General features: G+C 40.4%; 1 protein-coding gene across 3 annotated transcripts in view; it reads left to right on the forward strand.

The window, feature by feature from the left end:
• The first annotated feature begins 1,787 nt into the window (after positions 1-1,787).
• Positions 1,788-21,030, forward strand: part of trabd2a (TraB domain containing 2A) — a 64,972-nt gene continuing 45,729 nt past the window's right edge. For 2 of the 3 annotated variants that reach the window (XM_086152499.1, XM_086152501.1), the window contains exons 1-2: positions 1,797-2,201; positions 4,693-5,253. In XM_086152499.1, coding sequence (XP_086008625.1) covers positions 2,097-2,201; positions 4,693-5,253 — 666 coding nt within the window. In that variant the 5' untranslated portion in view covers positions 1,797-2,096. Of the gene's footprint in view, positions 2,202-4,692; positions 5,254-21,030 lie in introns of all 3 variants that reach the window. The other variant, XM_086152500.1, reaches the window with a different exon arrangement.

Raw genomic sequence — 21,030 nt, forward strand, 5'->3', positions numbered from 1 at the left:
TCTCATCTGGATCATCTTGTATCTAAATAAATCAGTAATTTTATGATAACCAATCCAAAAAATTAATGATCACAAAAGAAGTTATTTCTGGATGTAGTAAAATAGGACATGAAGTTAGTTATTGTAAGAGAGTAGGATACAGAGAATAAGCTTAGAGGGAGGAGGATTTTGTGTGGCGACTCATGGAGTAGCTGAAAGGAAAAAAAGAGTAGAACAAGAAAACTACTTTACATATATCAAAAAATATCAAATAATTTATCAAAATTTCAACCCATTCACCAAACACACCTCATAGACTACTGTTTAATCAATGACAATTGAGTGGCCCTTTGGTAGTATTTTGGCACTCATCTCAACTTTAAAATTTAATTTGGTTCAATTTAGTTATATGTTATGTTATGTTATGTTATGTTATGTTATGTTATGTTATGTTATGTTATGTAAATGACGATGTATCTTTCGTGGCCCATTGGTCGTATTTTGGTACTCATCTCAACTTTAGACTTAAATTTGATTCAATTTAATTATATGTTGTGTTGTGTTGTGTTGTGTTATGTTATGGTATGTTAATTTAAGTTATGCTATATTATGTTGTGTTATGTTATGTTAAGTTACGTTATGTAATGTCATGTAATGTCATATCATGTCATGTTATGTTATGTTATGTTATGTTATGTTATGTTATGTTATGTTATGTTAATGACAATGTATCTTGCATGGCCCATTGGTACTATTTTGGCACTCAACTCGACTTTAAACTTTAATTTTAAGACATGACATTTTATTGATTTTATTTTAGTTATTTTGTTTTTTATGAAAGACAAATTTTCAATGTTCTTTCATTCAGGGATGTTTGCCTGGTATCAGCCGATCTCCAGTTGGGACTGAGAGGATTCCAGAGCGAGGCGTCGTTTCAGCGGGGGATTGTGGTGTTAATGCCTTCTGTTTGTTGGCCATTAAGCACCGGGGCCACATAATCTGCGGGGTGAATCTCCATTAATGGCCCTGCGGGGCCCCCTGCGGGTCGGCAACAAGGCACCTCGTCAGGCAAAAAACAAAGATTGAAAAGTAAACCGGTGGTGTGAAGTGAAATCGGGCCGACTGGGATTGTTAATCGGTTTATTTGGAATATAAGTCTTGCGTTGGAATTGGCTTTGGGCTCTCCAGATGATTTGCTTGAGAGTTTCGGGTTACCGTTGTGCGCGTCCACGTATGAGCGCTTCTCACACAGTGCGTAAATACTAATATTTTTCCCCCTAAACACGCAGCAACACAGGGAGTGACTGAAAATAACATTAAAAACGAAAAAAAGGGAGATTTAAAGACGATGTGACTGGGAGCACGGCGCGCAAAAGAGCCATTGAGACGGAGGAGGGAAGGGAGGGGTGATACGCGCGACCCGGGGGGTTGACTGGGGTGGAGGTGCACGACGGAGATGCGAAAGAGAGAGAGACATAGAGAGAAAGAGAAAGAAAGAGAGAGAGAGAGAGAGAGAGAGAGAGAAAGATGCAAATCCGTAAAGCCAAGATTGCGCAGACCGGGGAAAGAAGCGGCCGCGCCAAGAAGTTTACTTTTTAAACTCGCTTCTCTCAAGTTTCCACAGTCACGCCAAACTTGTTTCCATCAACTTTTTTTTTTTCTTCTTCTTTTTCTTTTTCCATCCTCACAACTTCTGAGTCCGAAAGTGCGTGACGCTTCATCTTGCTCGGAAAACGGAGCCCAAACGCGGGGGAGGGAGGAGGAGGAGGAGGAGGAGGGGGGACGCCGGTGCGTGGAACAGAGCCGCTTGCCAAAACGGGGACGACGATGTGACCCGTGGGGGTCTCCTCAAGTGAGCACCCCTTCCTCTCTCTCTCTCTCTTTCTCTTTCTCTCTCTCTCTCCGCAAACACGCGTGATCCACGCAAGCACCGCGTCCGCGCCGCGGCGCACGCCGGCATGAACCCGTCTAGCGCTCCATCGGATAATCCTCGGCGCGTTTTCACGTGATCTCTGGCAAACCGTTTCTCTCCCGTGGGGTGGGAAAGGGGGTGGGGGGTGGGGGGGGACAGTTTACCGAAACACGTCGTGAAACCTTTTCCTCCGTGGACAGCTACGATGCGGGGCACGCTGGGCGCCTTCGTCCACTCCTGTCTGATCCTGCTGGTGCGGGCAGATCAGTGGAGGGTCAGGGACTCCGTCAACTGCGACCTGACCAAGAAAGTAAGTTGATTAAAAGTAATATATTTATATGCACATGTGCTTTATATACACTAACATCCGAAAATGAGCCAAAGAGTGTCATCACTTTCTCACATCAATTTTTATGAAGTCACAATAGTTGCAAGTATATTTGCTTCAACTGTTTTTTTTTGTTTGTTTCTTCCTCCTGCTACATTCAGAAATGTGAAATGAGATAAATGAACTTTACCCTTCAGCAAAATTGTGAATTTTTCAATTTGTTTATTGAGAATAAAAAGGAAAATTGATAAATTCTTCACGCTTAATAGAGTTGTCGAATTCAAAAATGTATAACTTCTATATAAATTCTACAGGCCGACAAAAAGTCTTTACGCTCACTTTTGAAATTAGGACATATTCTGTCAGGTACTTGTTTTTTTTAATTAACAAATGCAGGGTCTTTTGTAGCTTCCTGTATTTATGCATTCCCTCCCAGCCTCCATGTGATAGGAGTTTTAAACCGGCTCTCGTGTGTATTGTTTGTTGACACTCTTGTCCTAACTGGGCTGTTAATAAGCCATTATCACTTTATTAACTGTCTGTCTAATGAGCCGCCTCTAGGGGGGTGTGAGAGGTGCACGATGTGGAATAAATTCTGATTTATTTCCTCTGATTGTAGAATAAATTCTGATTTATTTCCTCTGATTGTAGAATATTCTGGTCAATTATATCCTTTTCAATATATACTGTACAGCATTTTAAAAAAATCCAATCACTTTATCCACATTTTAAACCTTTTAAGAAATGTTTATGCTACTTTCTCTGTTTAAAACATTACACGGCTGAACTATAGCCAAATTGGTTAGAGGTGTAGGTAAAACAATTTAAACTCGACAACACATTGGAGATTTAAAACACATTTCAATTTAAAACACATTTCAAGATAAAATTAGGCACAAAATTGGACTTTATGGGAGATGCAGAATGACATCCAGTGGGTCCGTGCAGCACTCCGACATATGATCTACAAATGATTCGCACTTTAATACAAATACTGAATTAGATATTTCATATTTAATAGCCACATGCACTGTTTGTAAAATTTAATAAAAATATAGTTTTTCTAAATCTTATATAACTCATGTCACACGTAAGCCCAATTTTAATGTTGTCATGTCCAAGACATAACTTCATAATGGAGACCCTGGAATAACTTTTTAGCAAGTAGCTGCAATTCAACATCAGAGGCCTCAGTTTAATGCCAGAAGTATGCAGATGTTTGGAGGATGCTGAATGCAGGTACGTGAACACAACTTAAAATGTCTTAAAAATCGAAAAAATAAACAAATTCACCACAGATATCCCAACATTAACGTTCTGAGCCTCCATTCGAGCACATACCTGTTTCTATCAAACCCAGGGTATCCAGGTGTGTTCTTGCCAAGATATTGTATTTCACAACCTGATCAGATGTTTACATAAAATGCTTTAAAATTATTTTAATTATCAATTAACACTTTAATTATTATTAATAATTTTTGGGGGGGTAATAATATACATAGGTATATATATATATGTGTATAGACACACATATATATAGACATATATATATATATATATATAAAGGAATGAATGAATATATATATATGTATATATAAAACATTATGACAGGGGTGGGCAAACTACGGTCCGCGGGCCACATCCGGCCCTGTTGGTCTATTTAATCCGGCCTGCCAAAGATTGGTACAGAATTCATTCTTGATGTGAATGATTGAATGATTGGATCAATGAATGTTGGAGCTCAAACAGGAGATAATTTCATTTTTGGAGCTACTTGAGAATTTTCCTGAGCTGAATGACATGGATTGGCTTTTTGATTTAGCCTTTATTGTGGACATACTGACACATGAATAAGTTGGATGTGAAGCTTCAAGGGAAAAAAAAAACAGTTTGTGCATGAAATGCAAGCAAACGTCAGAGCCTTCAAAACCAAGCTGGATTTATTATCAAAGCAAATGTCAGACAAGTCTGATATGTAATGTTAAAAACAAATGCGTTTTGCTTTTTTTTTAATTTGCATCGTATCTTGTGGTGACCTGGCCCGTCTTTCAAATTTTCAAAAGTCAATACGGCCCCTGAGCAAAAAAGTTTGCCCACCCCTGCATTATGACATATATTACATTACATACATATACATATACATATACATATACATATACATATACATATACATATACATATACATATACATATACATATACATATACATTTAGCGCAGTCGTCTTCAGAACCGAACATTCCTGGTTCGATTCCCGGCTCTTCCTAGTGTGTCAGTGTTGTTGAGCAAGACACTGAACCCCTAAATGCTCCCCTGGCGCTGGTTGATGGCATGGCTACTGCTCATGGTTCATCCATGATGGGTTATTTGCAGAGAACGAATTCCCCCATGGGGATTAATAAAGGATAAATTATTATTATGTGCTATTTAATAGTCCATCTGTTGTCCACTAAAATCCATGTTGTTTTCTCACAGCAAACCGACTTAAACTCCTTCCTATGGACTATCAAAAGGGACCCCCCCTCTTATTTCTATGGAACAATTCATGTCCCGTACACCCGTGTCTGGGACTTTATCCCCGAGAACTCCAAGCAGGCCTTCCAGGAGAGCAACATCGTCTACTTCGAGCTGGACCTGACGGATCCGTACACCATCTCGGCCCTGACGAGCTGCCAGCTCCTGCCCCAGGGGGAGAATCTGCAGGACGTCCTGCCAAGAGACATTTATCGCCGACTCAAGAGACATCTTGAATATGTAAAGCTCATGATGCATTCATGGATGACCCCAGATCAGAGAGGCAAGGGGCTCTATGCGGACTACCTCTTCAACGCTATCGCCGGGAACTGGGAGAGGAAGCGACCGGTTTGGGTGATGCTGATGGTGAATTCTTTAACCGAGGCGGACATTAAGACACGGGGGGTGCCCGTGCTGGACCTCTACTTGGCCCAGGAGGCGGAGAGGATGCGGAAAAGGACGGGGGCGGTGGAGAAGGTTGAGGAACAGTGTCATCCACTCAACGGGCTCAATTTTTCCCAGGTGAGTTTGACGTTGGCTCGGCCGGCACGAGCATATGCTTCAGCGACAATCAGAGGTTTCGTGACATTATTATATGTCGATACCAGAGTCGGGCGATGTGGCCTCAAGTCTCCATCAAGCAATTCTTCAATTGCTTTAGTCCTCATGTTTCTGCATGTTCAACATCTTTTCACTTGTGTGGTCCCAAGTGTGTCCAACGCTAAATATGTCAGGCATTCTGTTGCCTGAGTTCATGAGGTCATGAATGGCAGTTTTGGGAAAAGCATGTAACGAGTTACTTAGTGTAAGCAAATAGCTGAAATTTGTGAAGAGGTTCTTATGCTCTTGTCTAGTTTTTGGTTCATTCTCCATCCCCAAACTCCCTTCTAAAACGTTGGCATTTTTTTTTAGGTTCCCAACTGGGGGGCGCAGTGGTTAGTGTTTCCGCCTCATAACGAGATAGGGGCCTTCCTGTGTGGATTTAACATGTTCGGCCGGTATTTGCGTGGCTTTCCTGCGGGTTCTCCGGTTACATCCCACAGTCCATAAACATGCAGGAGGTTTATTGGAGACCTTTAATTGCCCTGAACACGTGAACGCGAGAGTGATGGTTGGATTCCCTGTGATCCACTGGCGACTGGTCCGGGGTGAACCTCGCCTCTTGTCCAATGACAAATGGGCTCCAGAATCCCCAAAGACCCTGCGTGCAGGATTAACTACAATACAGTAGATAATCCATGAATGAATGAATGAATGAAAGACAGTTCCCAGGTGCAGAACTGCACTAGTTATAAAATAGCACAACAATGGTCAGGTATACACTTTTGATCGATGTGGGTAAACAAAGAAGAAGATTCATATTTAGCGCATTTGGTGTTTCTGTCACGAGACGAAAACGTACCGGAATACTTCTTCAAACCGGAGTTGCATATTGAACTGGGGTAACCGAATACTTTTACACCCCAAAGGAACTATGCAACTTTCTCACGTTATCTCAGAATAACATGTTAAGACAATAAATCATGCGGGTAAAAGTCAAGACGAAACCGGCTTCAATTTTTCCACAACGTGATAGGCCGGACCCTTTATTGGACTGTAACATAAATTCCAGGTAAATGGTGAATGGAGAAATTACACCGTGCGTCTCTAAATACTAAGTAATTGCTTTTTGTGATAACTTTCCAACAGCACTTCTTAGCCGTGGTTTATCAGATCGTAAGTCTTTAATGCAATACATGTGTTATTCAAATTGAACTTCCTGGATTTACTTTAAGGCCCGGGAAGGTTTTTTTTTTCTACAGTCTCAGTACAAACTCCATTCTGTCGGTGCATGGGAGCATAATTCCCCCTTCTTAGATGATGTATCCAGTGTATGCTGTGATAATAATATCCAACACATGAGATTTATTTGAACTTTTGAGACTTTTTTCACTGCTGTTGATGTTCAATCTGCTCTGCTGGCGAGGCCTTTTTATCCTCTGAAATTCTTCCCAGCTGGCACCAGTTGGAAAGATGTCAAACAGACTTTTACTTTTATTCAAAAATGAAAATATGCGTAATGCTTAAATCCCGGTTGAGTCCCGTATCAAACTCCAGACACCGAAGTTAAACCCGACGAAAATTAAATACGCAAATGCGTGTTCTGACAGTTTGATGATGGGGAACACTTCAGTGATCAATTATCTCAAGAGGTTTATCGAAAAGATTAAAATATGTAATAATATGGACAAACATCAATTCTTATTACCGTAATTTACGGACAATAAGTCGCAACTTTTTTCACTTAAACAACAATGCGGCTAATACATAGATTTTTTTTGGGTGGTGGCTAATGAGCTTCACGCCGCTAAAACATTTATCCTCGTCACATCGGACCGATGAAACGACCGGGAAATTCTGAATCCGTTCGACTCCGACACCGAATAAGACGACTTTGACCGTTTCAGCCCGTAGGCAGAAGCCCAAGATAGCGATCGGCTAATAATTTCCGGTTAATAGTCCGGAAATTACGGTATACTTTATTAATCCCTTGCGGGAAATCCGTTCTTTGCATTTAACCCATCATGGATGAACCACGAGCAGTTGGCATACTGTCCAGCAGCGGCAGGGGAGCGGTTAGGGGTTCGGTGTCTTGCTCAAAAACGCTTCGATACACTAGGAGGAGGCGGCAATCGAATCAGGAACGTTTCAAGGACGATCGCTCTACCAGCCGCGCCACGGCACTCCTAAACATGCCGTGACCCGCGTTCGAACTGGGGTTTCTGCAGCCACAACGCATAGTATCAACCTCTTTATGATCACGGCGAGCTGTCCTGTGGAAAAAATACGCAGATTAAGTCTAATTGGTCTTTTATTTTAGGTCGCTGTAGTTTTCAGCCGTCCCTGCTGCTGCACATAGCCGAGTGGAGAAAAGGTGTGGTGTTTAATAATCAGCTGTATAAACATTCAGCCGTCTCCGCCATCATCTTTGTTATGAAAGAAAAAAATGGATCCTAATGATTCTTGTCTGAAATCACCAGAAATAAAGGAACCTTGTTTCCCAAATCCCCGCAACACACTTGAGTCTATCTGTTCGCCCCCCCCTGTGGGCCCTCCCCATCTGTCTGTGCCCCCCCGTGACCCTCATGGCATTACATACATCTCACTAACGCAGCAGTCACTGCAGAAGCATGCTGCGTATTATTAAGGAATTTCCTCCAAATAGCGGTTGAGAGCTGAAGGGATTACACTTGACCATTTACTCAAACATGTATTTTTAAAGTAGCCCCCGTTGGCCCAAATAATTCTCTACCCACAGCGCCCCGAGGCCGTGGATATTGGATGCCAGCAATTACGGGGGGAGGGGGGGGGGGGGAGGGGGGGTGATGACTTGTCAGTGGAGGTAGGAAAGGGAAATAAAATTCACTCCATTTGAAGTATTTGCTTTATTGGCAGCTGTGATGCCACGAGTCCTCATGTTATTCCAATCAATTATTTATGTTTAAGATGGTACTTTCCACTTCGACTGAATCATCTTTTAGGGCGGTGCTGTGGTGGATGATTGGATTTACAAGGTAAATTGGTTAAGCGGCGATGCCTGGCGGCTAGATCCATTATCGTACTACATTGTGGTTTAATTCGCGCTACTCTTCGACGGTGCACGTCGGCGCGGGGAGTTACTATTCATCACTCCTGCTCTTAATAGAACGTGTTGTTATTGAAATGATGGAGATACCGTTTTGCATTGAGATTGATCATTTTTCATAGTAGTAGCTTTATTATAGCCCAATGACATCGACAGCAAGGCCTTACGTTCATATTCCATCTGACAGAAATCGGTGAGACTTCAATTTCGATTCTTTTTCTTTAGCCTTCGGCACATAACACATTAGACTTTGAATCCTGGTAAACTTTTTAAATACTGTTTTGAAATGTATGACTATTTTCTCTCTTCATTCATGCATTTATGGTCAGGGCACAGCTTATCTGTCAATCTGCACAGGATTGCAAAATACCCTGACGTTATTTACAACGTAACTTTTTCGACATCTTAAAAACGATTACGTGATTAGCAAACAAATACCTTTTCAAAGGTCTCACCTAACCATGGACACAGCACAGATATGAATCAAAAATTTGGTATATATCTGCAAGACAAGCCTATGTAGGGAGACGCCAAAGGTTTATAGCGCACTGAGATCATTATTTTTGAACCACAACGGATTTTGCTTTCTCCACTCAACTCTTTAATCTGGCTAAGCATGACTGCTCTTTTTCTTGCGCATTGCCCCTTGTCTTTAGAAAGGCAGCCGCGGCCTAGCCCATTACACTAAGTGAGCTTGTTGAGCACAACAATAGCTGTGTGAAGGCTGGATTTCTCCCTGTTCCTGTTGTTGAAAACCTGCAGGACATTCCACACCTCAGCGGAACGGTCCTGCCGTTGTTTCTCTTCTCCTGTCGCTGTGAGTAATGGCGCGCAGAGCGGTGGAGAAGAACGGTTTCGGTGTACATCTGCGAGAACGCACGACCGTTTGAACCAAATGTATGTTCACGGTGAAGACGGTACCGTGTGAGTCGGCTGAGAGGCATCGAAGATGACTCGACATTCACGGAAGGTCTCACCTCTGTTTGATATCTTTGTTTTTTTATTAAAACAAATGGGGTGAGTTTGGTGAAGTAGAGCAAAATTCCAACACTGTTCCATCTTAAAGAACTAAATTAACCTGAGAGCAAGTGAGCAGTTAAATGCTTCATTCACCAACTTAGAATAAGCTGATATCTTGCATCTCTGACTGCTTTAAAAAGTATCAAAGGGTCCCAAGAAAAACACTACGTAACAGGAGAATTTCTTGTCCCTCTAAAACATACTCATGAATACAGATTTCCCATCTCCGAATCGCTTTTTTCCAAAACACATTTGCTCACATAGTGCATTTCTCGAAACATCCCGTCCTGGTGTATTAGGATCAAGTCAGATATTTTAACATGGTCCAAAAACGTATCTGTACACAGGACAAGATAGCAGCTATCAGTGATGGCAGAGCATTTAAATATAAAGCATATATATAGATATATATATAGATATATGTATATACACATATATAGATACTGTATATCAGTGACGTGCACCGAGGTTCATGGCTGGATAGGCACTGCCTTCATCACAATCAGATTTACAAACATATGAATCCTACAGAGTAGCTCATTCACAGAGTAAGCCGAGGATCCCTGGAATCACAAGCGCCCCCCTACACTGAGGCAGGAGAACCACGTGCCTCACTTAGTGGCTCTTTGCAACTGTTTTATGATTGCTCAGCACAAGAAACTAGAAACACACATACAGTTGTTGACAAAAAAACACTGCACATTGGAAATGTAGTTCACCGAGCAAAAGTGTTTAAACATTTTAATACAGAGAGATACGATCTGAGTGCAGAGCATATTAGCAGTCAGTCGTCATTGCGCAATCTACGTTGAGGCGCAAAAGTCGGTTGCCTCACCACACGCCTGTTCTCAGTATTTGAACAGTAAATGTGAAAATCCAGTAATTTTGAATAAAAAATAATTTAAAACTGATGAAGTTAAATTAAAAACACATTGCATTTTTTCTTGCCAAGATTGGCAAGTGAGGCCCGGCCTCTCCTGCCTCCCCTGACTGCCAGTCTCTGACGATATATATATATATGTATATATATATATATATATATATATATATATATATATATATATATATATATATATATATATATATATATATATAAATATTACATTACATTACATTACATTTGGCAGACGCTTTTATCCAAAGCGACTTATAATAGAGGACATAGGGACTGCGAATACACTTGCAAATACACGATGCACAGACATCTTTTCATATATATGAAAAGATGTCTCTTTCTCATATGAATGTGACTTAAAATAAATAGGGATGATTGATCAGTATTTTCGCTACGGGACAGTGCAACTTGACAAGCATTCCGCGGGCAGACCGGGAGCCGGAGGACGACGACAGAATGATGCCGGGGCAAAATATTCTAGTGCAAATGCGGTGAAGGGTAAACATCGACTCCGGATAATGATCCATTAAACAATAACTCAGTGAATACTGGCGGGGTAGTGTATGTGCTCACGCATGAGGGTGATCATGTGTGTGTGTAGAGGAGAGAGAGGGAAAGACAACTCTATCACATGCTGGCATGATGACAGTATCGAGCTGTAATACACAGCCGGCAACACTGATTACATCTCGCTGTCACACTGGAAGAGATCTCGACTTGTTCCATTGATTCAGTCGTCGTCGGAGCAGAATAACCCGAGGCGATGAAAAGTACAGCCAAACATTAGACAAGACCGACAATCAGGCTCAAATTTTACCGAAATACACAACACTGATAAAGGTATACTGTAATTAAATGCAGACATTATCAAAGAAAATAAATGTTTTTGATTAGTGATCGATTGCAAATCGAAGATAAGTACGGGAACATGTGTAAGTGGCGTGATTTCTCAAAAATTGGAGGAAAAAGTTTGTGAATGAAATGGAGTATGTGAAGCGGATGCTTTGCTAGATAAACACACCTGATAATTTCCAAGCTGTTTGCACAGCTTACTTTTTCGCCGTGTTTCGACTTGTGTTATTGTGCTCTCGGCCACCGGACGCTTGAGTGTACGGCTCTGCAGCGTTCCATAATTTGAAAAGCATGGCCGGTGCACATGATGTCATTTTTCATCATGATATCATCGTCCACTTAATGTTAACTTCCCTTTGATGAGAGGAAGTAAACAGTCCCTCTTTAAATAGGTTAATTTGTCCTGCATGCAATTGTCCCGTAATTGCTTGTATCTTTTAATTATTGTTTGTGTCTGGGTTTGGATGAATGTTTGTTTACGCAGCCAATTTTTTTTTTTTTGTTTTTTTTTTTGCAAAAGTTCATATTTGCGCACGAACGAGACTGTGTTTATATACATATATACGGTTTCCAATGTGTCCCGACAGCCTTCTCAGAGTGTGTGCGTCTATGTGTCACGCTGAGGTGCTTGATTTCCTCCCAGCTGTTGACCAAACAGTCCCATCTTAGATGTCTGGCATTTCCTCAGACGCTATCTGTCCATTTGTCTGGAGACGTGACACCGGAGAAGACGCTTTCCTTAAGACCTTAAGATTTATGGATAGAAATGGAAGCGTAAACACTGTCAACAAGCTACCACAGTTAAAAGTCGCAGAACAGAAAGTGCTCAGAAGCCGCACCGTCAGCCGTCTGCAATTCCGTGTGCAATCCGGTTATGTAGGCGGCTGCCCTTTAATTACTGTATTATATACCTCTGAGCAAACACCAATAAATTAACCATGAAGTCAAATTGCATTATTTATATATTGCAGTGAGCATATGTAAAGTAACACTCTGGTCTTGAATTTAGTTTGTCTTGATTTTTCGAAGCTTTCCTTATCAAAGCAAGCATCTAGATAAGATCGGGGATATTTATTGATCAAGCTTTAGTTTGTTGTGTCAGGTGTCTGCAGATCCAAGAGACCGATTAGAGTTCTAGATATTAAACATTCTAGATTTGAATCATATTCCAAATAAGACTGCTTTAGTCTGCTGATTATCTCGATATGGCTAAAGCTTAAAATTATGTCGTTTCCTGCTGTGTTTTTTTTTTTTTTTAATTTTTATGTTTTAGTTATACGGGGATCCTTGGCCATTTGTTTTCAATTACTAAGCAGCAGCTTTCCTGATGAAATTTTACAAATTGGTCAGAATTATCACAAAATAATGACATTGGATAGCTTTTTTTCTGCAAATATGTGTGAAAAGAAATAATTAGTTATCGCATTTCCTGGATTTCTGTCTTGTGTATCTGTGATCTATGCCACTTAATTCCACAGGATATTTATTGCCTTGAAAAGGCTGTTTACAAGCATTATCACTCCTTACTTGACGATGCAATTCAGATACTGAACCCATAAAAAAGCAAGGAAAACATGCCAACATACTTTAGAAATAATTGCAATCATGATAAAATAATACAAATGAACAGTTACTAATTTTAGAACTGGCCATGTAGTAGCCCGTGCTGCAAGATTATTACTCGTTTAAACATCGAACACACTGGAATACGGCCAACTCCAAGTACCCGAAATAGCGGATAATTTGCAGTTCCTTTGGCTTATCGCACGGTTGCATGATTTATCTGCACTCAACAGTTTTTAAAAATCAGCAGGATATAAAAATTGGCTTTACACCCATGGCATTTTGAAATGCCATTGCCACTTTTTATCTCATTTTGATTTTGATACACAACAGAAAATTCCTCTCTCCATAGTACTGGATTCAATCATCGCTTGTTCTCTTCAGCTCCACCTAAAGTGCAAATGCACTGATACACATTCTCGCATTGCCTTTTATGTATCAGCGTAAATGCCTCCATTGTTAAAATACATCAGTTCCAATTACGCAAATGAGACTAACAGTAATGCTTTGTTGAAGATAACCATTATAATCACCGAAACGGCGGTAACCGGCGATCGACTGCAGTGATAAAGGTACGATAACAGGGGGAGGAATCAAAGTAATTGGGGCCAAGTGAGTGCCAAGCAGTGAAAGGGGCTTTTTGAAAGTGAAGGTTTTTCCGAAAGCTATTTTGAATTGGGCACCGAGCACCGAGCGGTTTCAAAGACCTTACTGCAACTGAAAAGGGATTCCTCTGGTAATTATTTTGCTCCGGGTCATGCCAATGCTTTGGTGGAGCCCCTTTGGACTGTATCAAAATGTTAAAAATAACCGCTTCTTTGCTACCAATATTTAGTAGTGATGCATAAAAAAAAAAACTTTGAAGACCAGCCAGACAGTACATTGCTGCCAGGATCCAACCCAACAGGAAGTTGCCCTTCAATTGTTTTTATTTGTTTGTTCTAGGGGTGGTTTTCTGAAAAACTTCTCCTGAGGTTTTGATCAGATTGTTATCATATCTGGTAATCATAACAATTTCCATTATTAGAACATGGCATGGCTGTAACATGGCTCCGCACGGTCAGATAAATCATCACGTACGCAGATCTGTATTTATAACATGCCGTAGAACTAACTGTCCCGTGACAAGTTCAGGATAAGTGGTAGATAATGAATGAATGATTGATGTGTGCCAAATTAGACGCTATCCGTCAAACCTGTGCTTCAGCTGGTCGTTCCTGGTGTCAAGTTTGCTGTGGATCCCACCTTCAAGGTATTTACAGGCTCCCATCTGGCTAAAGAAACACCCGCTGGCCCCAAGAATCATTTAGGAAATTGAACTGTTGTATTTTGGCCCTTGTTGTTTTGATCTTCTCTCAAAATCCCTTGCCAGGGCTATAAAACTTTGATAGTTTGGTACTCAGTATGCTACAAAACCACCCTGAGGTGATAGGAAAATGTCGAAACTATATCAGTATTTGCTCATTTGGACGTATTTAACAATTTAATAAAACACTTCATTGATTCCCATGGGGGAAATTCTTTTGTCACAGCAGTGCAACAATAACATTAAATATGAATTTGAATTAATAAAAGAGACAATTAAAAGGACAACCGAATGAGGACGTGAGGTATGAACGAGTGAGGTAGAGGTAGCACAGGGGTGCTTTTGAAACTGAAATGGATGCAATTATTATAAGTATTCTTATTTTTAGGGTCTGATCATGGAGTGGTGCAAGTGCCCTTTGAAGTTTAAGGACTTACTGTTATCATGATGAAGATATAAAAAGTTTTATTGCTATTATGTGGCGCAAAAGCCTTTTGGCCCTCTGATTTGGCCGAATGATCATCAATTCATAATAAAGACATTGAAAATATTAAATTATAACACACTTAGTTTTCATCAGAGTGCGCGTGGCTTTCGTACTTCTTCACATCGATATTTAACCTTCGCACAGAGCGCCATCTGGTGACAAGAGGAAGTGTCTTGTTTATACCTTAATTTGCTTCAGCTAGCCAGTTGACACGATCCGTATTAAAATTGGCCTTCTAGGCCCTGATCGGTTGAGAAAGACGAAAAGGCTGCTTTCTGTGTACTAAAGAAAGTGCTCCCTGCTGGCCAAAGACAATAAATGTCAGAATCTGTACTGCCACCTCCGGAATCCAAAGGTTTGACCCTTGTACGCAAATGATATGATTCAAAAGAATCAGGGTGTAACACATCTAAGAATGAACATTTATCGACTGGGAACTTGTCCAGAGTGGACGCCACCTCTTGGCCAAAGTCTGCAGGGATTTGCTTCAACTGCACTGCGACCCTGCATGCAAGATAAGTAGTACAGCAATAAATGAATAAATTAATGAAATCGTTGCAGAACCTCTTGGTGGCTGCAATAATTGTTTTAAATGCTTGAGCGTTGCGGCAAGCTTTTTTTTTTTTTTTGTTTTGTCAAAGTGGATGAGCTTAGCCAGACATTGAATTCTGACTTTCCATTATCAATCCCAATACTTTAACTTCACGACTCCATGTCAGATTTGGTCCAAAATACACAAGTCTGAAAGAATCTGGAGAAAGCCATTTTGAAAATATAATCACAGCACCACCTTGTAGCCACTGGAAAATATGAGAAAAATGTGGTTACAAAGACCTCAAGATGTTGGTGATGACTTACAATGGAAATGTAATGTTTTGCCCAATGGCTAATGTTTCCATCAAAACTGATCAAATTCCTACGTATCCCCACACACCACAGTTTGGAAGTTAACCCCACATGATCTAATTTTAACAAATATCACAAGATCTGGTAACTTGTCAAAGCTGAGATTCAGTTTTAACATGGAAAGATTGCCGTGGATCGTTCCAACCCGAGACTGGCAAGGGCGGCGCGCGGCTATGTAGCATTTGATGGCGAGCAGGGTTCAAATCCACCGTCCGTATTGGAAGTGTAGTGCACCATTCCTCAGGTGATCAGGATCTTCCTCAAGCTGGTGACAAGAAGTATCATTTATGACATTTTCAATAACTAGTTTATCACTTTGCCGGAGGAAATGACCTAAAGCCACGGTATTAGAATCAATCATCCCCATTGTGAACACAAATTCATGTATATTGGCGCACAATTAAAGGGGTTGCTATTAAATCTGGTAAAACTTCAGTCTTACAGCACAACATCCATGATGTAAATAGTGCTAAAAGGAGCGCTAGAAGGTAGCAACGCGTGGAGCATTCTGATCTGTAACGGGTCACAGATCGAGGAGTGCACAATACGGGAATGAGAGTTGCCATACTTTTCAATGCAGAACCTTAAAAGGGCGGCAAGTTTGATAATCACTCGTGTAATGAAAACAAACCCACGCCAGCCCTGTAGTGAGTGAAGGTACCTTAAATCCCGTCACTGTAAGTCATCAAAAGGGATTCCAACCATTGTCTTGTACCACTATTTGCACCGTTTATGACAATGTAAGATATAAAGAAGATACAACCTTCCGTCCATTCAGATCTGCTTGCATGGCAAGTTCGCGCTAACAATTTTAAAAGACTTTTAGATTGATAACGCACAACCTCTGCTGGGCTACTTCCTGCCCGATCCTTCACCTTATCCAGTTCTACGATAATGACAATGTGGTAGGACTTGGTTGTCGGGCTTGTTCTGAATATACTACAGATTTGATATTTAAAATGTTCAAATCTATACAAGCAGCTTTCCTTACTCCCTTTACCATCTGATAGAGAATACTGGCGTTCCTCCTTAGGAATGTCAGCCAAAAGAACACGGCCTCCAAATGTGTTTAGAGCTTAAAATCTAAACCCTTCCCATGTGTACGTATGTGTTTTTCCATGCATGTGTATTGCATTGTTATTACACTGCCCTTACATTTGCAAGTGAAGAGTAAAGACCAGGATATTTCATACCTTATTTTAAAAAGTAGATGTCCCTTTTCTGTGTTTTTTTTAAAGATACAAATCCTCTCGTGTTAAGCCCTGCGGGGTTTGTTAAGAATTACACATCGAAGGGGGCGATCCTTATTTACAACATTACCTTTAGGTAAGCCATAATGAAATAAACACTGGATTTAAGAATCTTATCTATTGCAAACCGTGCAGAGAAACCAAACTAAGATTTTGTGAACTCAAGTGGAATAAAAAAAATCAAACATCAGAGGAGAGAATAATGGGTATTATATTAACAAACACCCTCTAGGCATAACTGTTAATAGCAAATCCTTATTTTTTAAATATGTTCTCAAGGAAGCAAAGTAATGTTTAATAGCGCATTCTGATTTGGGCAACACAAAAGTTGTGTAATTACTTGAGAATTCTATATCGCTGGATCTATTATATCTCTACCAACTGGCCACAGATTAACATCATACTTCAAAAGAAGCAAAAGATTGTTGGACCGTCTGAGGAAAAGGAGTTGAATTAACTTAACAGATTTCTTTTTCCAATGGACGGTCATATAACTGCTCAGGCCAAGTCTGCCCAAAGATTCTGGTACATATTTTATCTCTGTACAGTCAACAATTATAGCCAGATAGGAAATTGTTTACATGCCATTTTAAGGAGTAATTTGCATGTCAGCGTCACTTTAACATTTCAGCTTCTGGGAGTTTTTAACACTGTAACAACCATCATCAGACGCTAAAAGAATGACAGCAAAATTATATATATAATGGACGAGTTTAAGTTTCAATTTAACATTAATCTCTCGCAGTCTGACAGGAAAACTGCGTTGGACTCTCTAAATTGGCCAGGTTTGTTGTCGGTCTGGATGAAATCCAACTTCTTTAGCTCTTCTGGAAATCAGCCAAACCTTGCTGGATTTCAGCCGAGCGTCGCGGGGGCCGAAGCCGGCTGCAAGCTCCGACGTCGCCGTTTGATAGTTTCCCCCATCTCCCGGAATACCAGCCGATACTGATACACAAGCATGTTATTATTCGAATAATAAAAAGAATTTGGTCTTGGCGTCTTAGTGATGATTTAAAAAAAAAAAAAAAAAAATCCTTTGATCACTTTGTAAAACGTGTGAAATTTCTTACCACCTGTAATTTAAGAAATAATACGATCCCGGCATCCAGGTTTTTCTTTCGGCCGAGCCGACCGTGTTTTCAGTCCAAAATCTTTGGCGGTTTTGGAGGAATTTGAGAGGTGAGGAAGACACAGGAGGGGTTTTGTGGGATGTTGCTGTTCTCCGCAGATGTTTTGACCAGGCTGGAAAATACCTGGACAGCGTTAGCATATCTTCACATGCACCAAGCGCATACAGCGGCCGCCTCTGAGCACGAACAGGAATTTCGACTCAATAGGTGATGTTTTTTTAACCAGCTCGGTAAAAACCTACCCCGAAACCCTCACGGAACGGTCGTTTCGGTTACCGCCGCTGTTTGTGATCTCTTTGTCCGTTTCGTTTTACTTTCAAAATAACACTGTCATCACTTTTATTATAAGTGTGTACAATCTAGGACAAAGTACTTACAGTTAAGCGTTACTGAAAGTAGGGAGAGTTGATGGATGATAAAAACTCAAAGGTCAATAATAATGTTAGAAAGTTTTCTCCGACGGTTTTCTCGTAAACATAATTTTCTCATAACTTTCTATGAGATTGCATATTGTTCCCGCATCTGCGTGGGTTTCTTCCTGCAGTAGGTTGATTGGAGACCCAAAATTGCGAAATTGAATAAAAAAGTGAACGATTGTCACCCAATGACAGCTGGTAAAGGCTCCTGCTCCCCTGAGTGCAGGAGAAGTGGTCTAGATATAGGATGTATAAATGAATAAATGAATGATAGATGATAAAGTACACAGATATTAAGGCTTTATTCATGCTTAAATGTCTTATCTTTAATTGGTGGGGAAAAGGAATTAAAAGAGCAATCACGATATGCATTCCTTCCTTCTATTTTCACATTTTTCTCACTGAAATTTATGATCTATTTGCTCCTCAAATGCAAAGGAATCCGTCTGGATTCTAATACTTTGCATATACAGAAACCACTTGTGTATCTCACCCTCTTTTTCTTTTCCCACAGCAAAATATATGCCGATCTAAAATTGGTGGAAAGTTTTTTTTTTTTTTTGTAGTGATTCTCATATCCTTTATTTCGTTTTGACAGTTGTTATTGTAGCCGTGTTTATAACTGGTGCCATCATCAGTGAATACAAACAGACATTCGAAAATACATTTAGCGTGTTTGGATGCTTGTCATATTTTGTTGGCCGTCTGCAAGTGTGGTTGCGTGGCTGTGGGTCTGCATATGTCTGCTCAACAACTGCTGTCACTATTGGTTTTCACTCGCTGTCATTTAGAACAAGAGGAATGATACAAGATGATGGAAAATGTTTATGTCAACATCCGTGGCTGGGTTTTTTTTTTTTTTTTTTTTTTTTTTCGCACAGCCTTTTAAAATCATGTTTCATACCGGCACTCAGACTAGGAATCTCGATCGGAGGTTTAGAAAAGCAGAGATACTCAAATAGCACCTGGTGGAGTTTTTTTTTTTTTTTTTTAAATCACGCTGCTTCTATCTATCTGCCTCTTGCGGTGTCAAATGATGGGAATTTATTCCCGGTACTGCATTGACAATTCAACAAAAGTTGAATCCATTGTCTGCTATTTTTTTTTTTTTTTTGCCCAGCAGCACATTCTTGAATGATATAAATGGATTTAAAATACATTTTGGGTGCGGTGGCTTTTACTTCTGCTTGCCATTAAGAAGATCCCCGGTTGGATTCCAACAGGGGACCCTTCTGTGTGTGATTTGCATGTTACACCCATATCTGCATTATTTTTCCTCTTGGTTCTTTGGTTTCCTTCCACAATCCAAAAATATGTTGATTGGAGACCCTAAATTGGAGACGTATGAAGACGAGAGCGAGTGGTTGTGTGTCTCTATGGGTCTACGATTAATCCCACCTCTCGCCCGACAAAGATCGGGATAAACTCCTGCTCCAGTCGCTGGAATGATGTTCAGCGATGTGACACCCGAGAGAAACTCTCAGGGGAAACTCCACTTTCAGTATTTGTACATGCTTGAGGAACAAAAAAAAAAAAAAAAAAATAGAAAGTCGAGTGACAGTTAACACACAGTAAAATGATATTGCGCAGAGTTAACGCAGCCGTAAAAATGACGCCCAGCGACACTTAACTGTTTTGGTTTCTCCGATTGAAGAGGATCGCACAGCAAAGTGAGCGTGTGGATGCGGTCGAAAGCGAAGACAATGCGACGCTTTGTTTTGGTCGCCGCTTTTCGAGTACGCTCTGAATCTTTATGCCCACGTTATGTTTGATTTGCCCCGGCTTGAAGAATAACAGCTCGGTCGACAGACAGTTGTGGAGATTGATGACTGTTTTCCTTGGTGCTCGCTGTGTTTCCGAGACCCTGGTGTTGTTTCTTATTGGAGGGACGGACCCTGTGACTGCTCTGTGGGATTTTGAACGTGTCTGCCTGTGTTTGCAAGAGCCAGAGAGGAAACTCCCGGAGAGAGAGAGAGAGAGAGAGAGAGAGAGAGAGAGAGAGAGACATATGCAGTTAAAGTGCGTGAGGAACGGATGTCTGGAGATATCATCTCTGACAGGTCTCGTACATTTTGCTTGCGTGTATTCATAACTTTAATGTTTAATCCCTCTGCTGCTCCAAGGAGATATGAAAAGATACCACGCCATGGACATACGTTCGCCTGATAAAAATAGTCGTAATAATCATAATAAAAATAAACATAATGATCATTATGATAATGACAATATTTATTGGATTGTTCCTTTAAAAGTGCAGGTTACAAGTTGCGGAACACCGAGGTAAGAATGCAATTAAAGTCACAAATACCAAACAAAAAATGTAGAAAAATATAAGATGTGAAGATATATTGTTGGGAATAAAAATATATAAGGCTTTTGCAAGGATTCAATAATGTCTCTGGTTACTTTCACTTTTTAGACACTCTTTTTAGATTTACTGTGATTAACTAATTAAATATTTGCATTATTAGGCGTCAACTTTTTAGATTCATTGGCAGTGAAATTGTTCTGATTACTTTATTTAATCACTTTGAGTCATTCAGGGAAAAATATAAAACTCTGACTTTGTTTAATTCTCAATTATTCTGCGTGACAGTATATCGATCAATTTTAGGCTGAAAAGATTTTAGGATCTCAGCTTTTCGAAAACGCTCATGTCTTTTACCGGTTGGCACAGTAAAGGTGGTAAGTGCTGTCGCCTCACAGCGAGAAGGTTACTGTTTCAATTTCCCCCCTTTCTCTGTTGAATTTGCGTGTTTATCCCACGTCCGCTTTGATTTTTTTAGTTCCCATCACACAGTCCAAAGACACGGAGGAGGTTAATTGAGGACTTTGAAGGCCAGATGTGT

Source organism: Fistularia commersonii, chromosome 9, assembly GCF_037954325.1.
Source record: "Fistularia commersonii isolate RoL2024-O1a breed Wild chromosome 9, RoL_Fcom_v1.0, whole genome shotgun sequence".
NCBI classification, from domain to species: domain Eukaryota; kingdom Metazoa; phylum Chordata; class Actinopteri; order Syngnathiformes; family Fistulariidae; genus Fistularia; species Fistularia commersonii.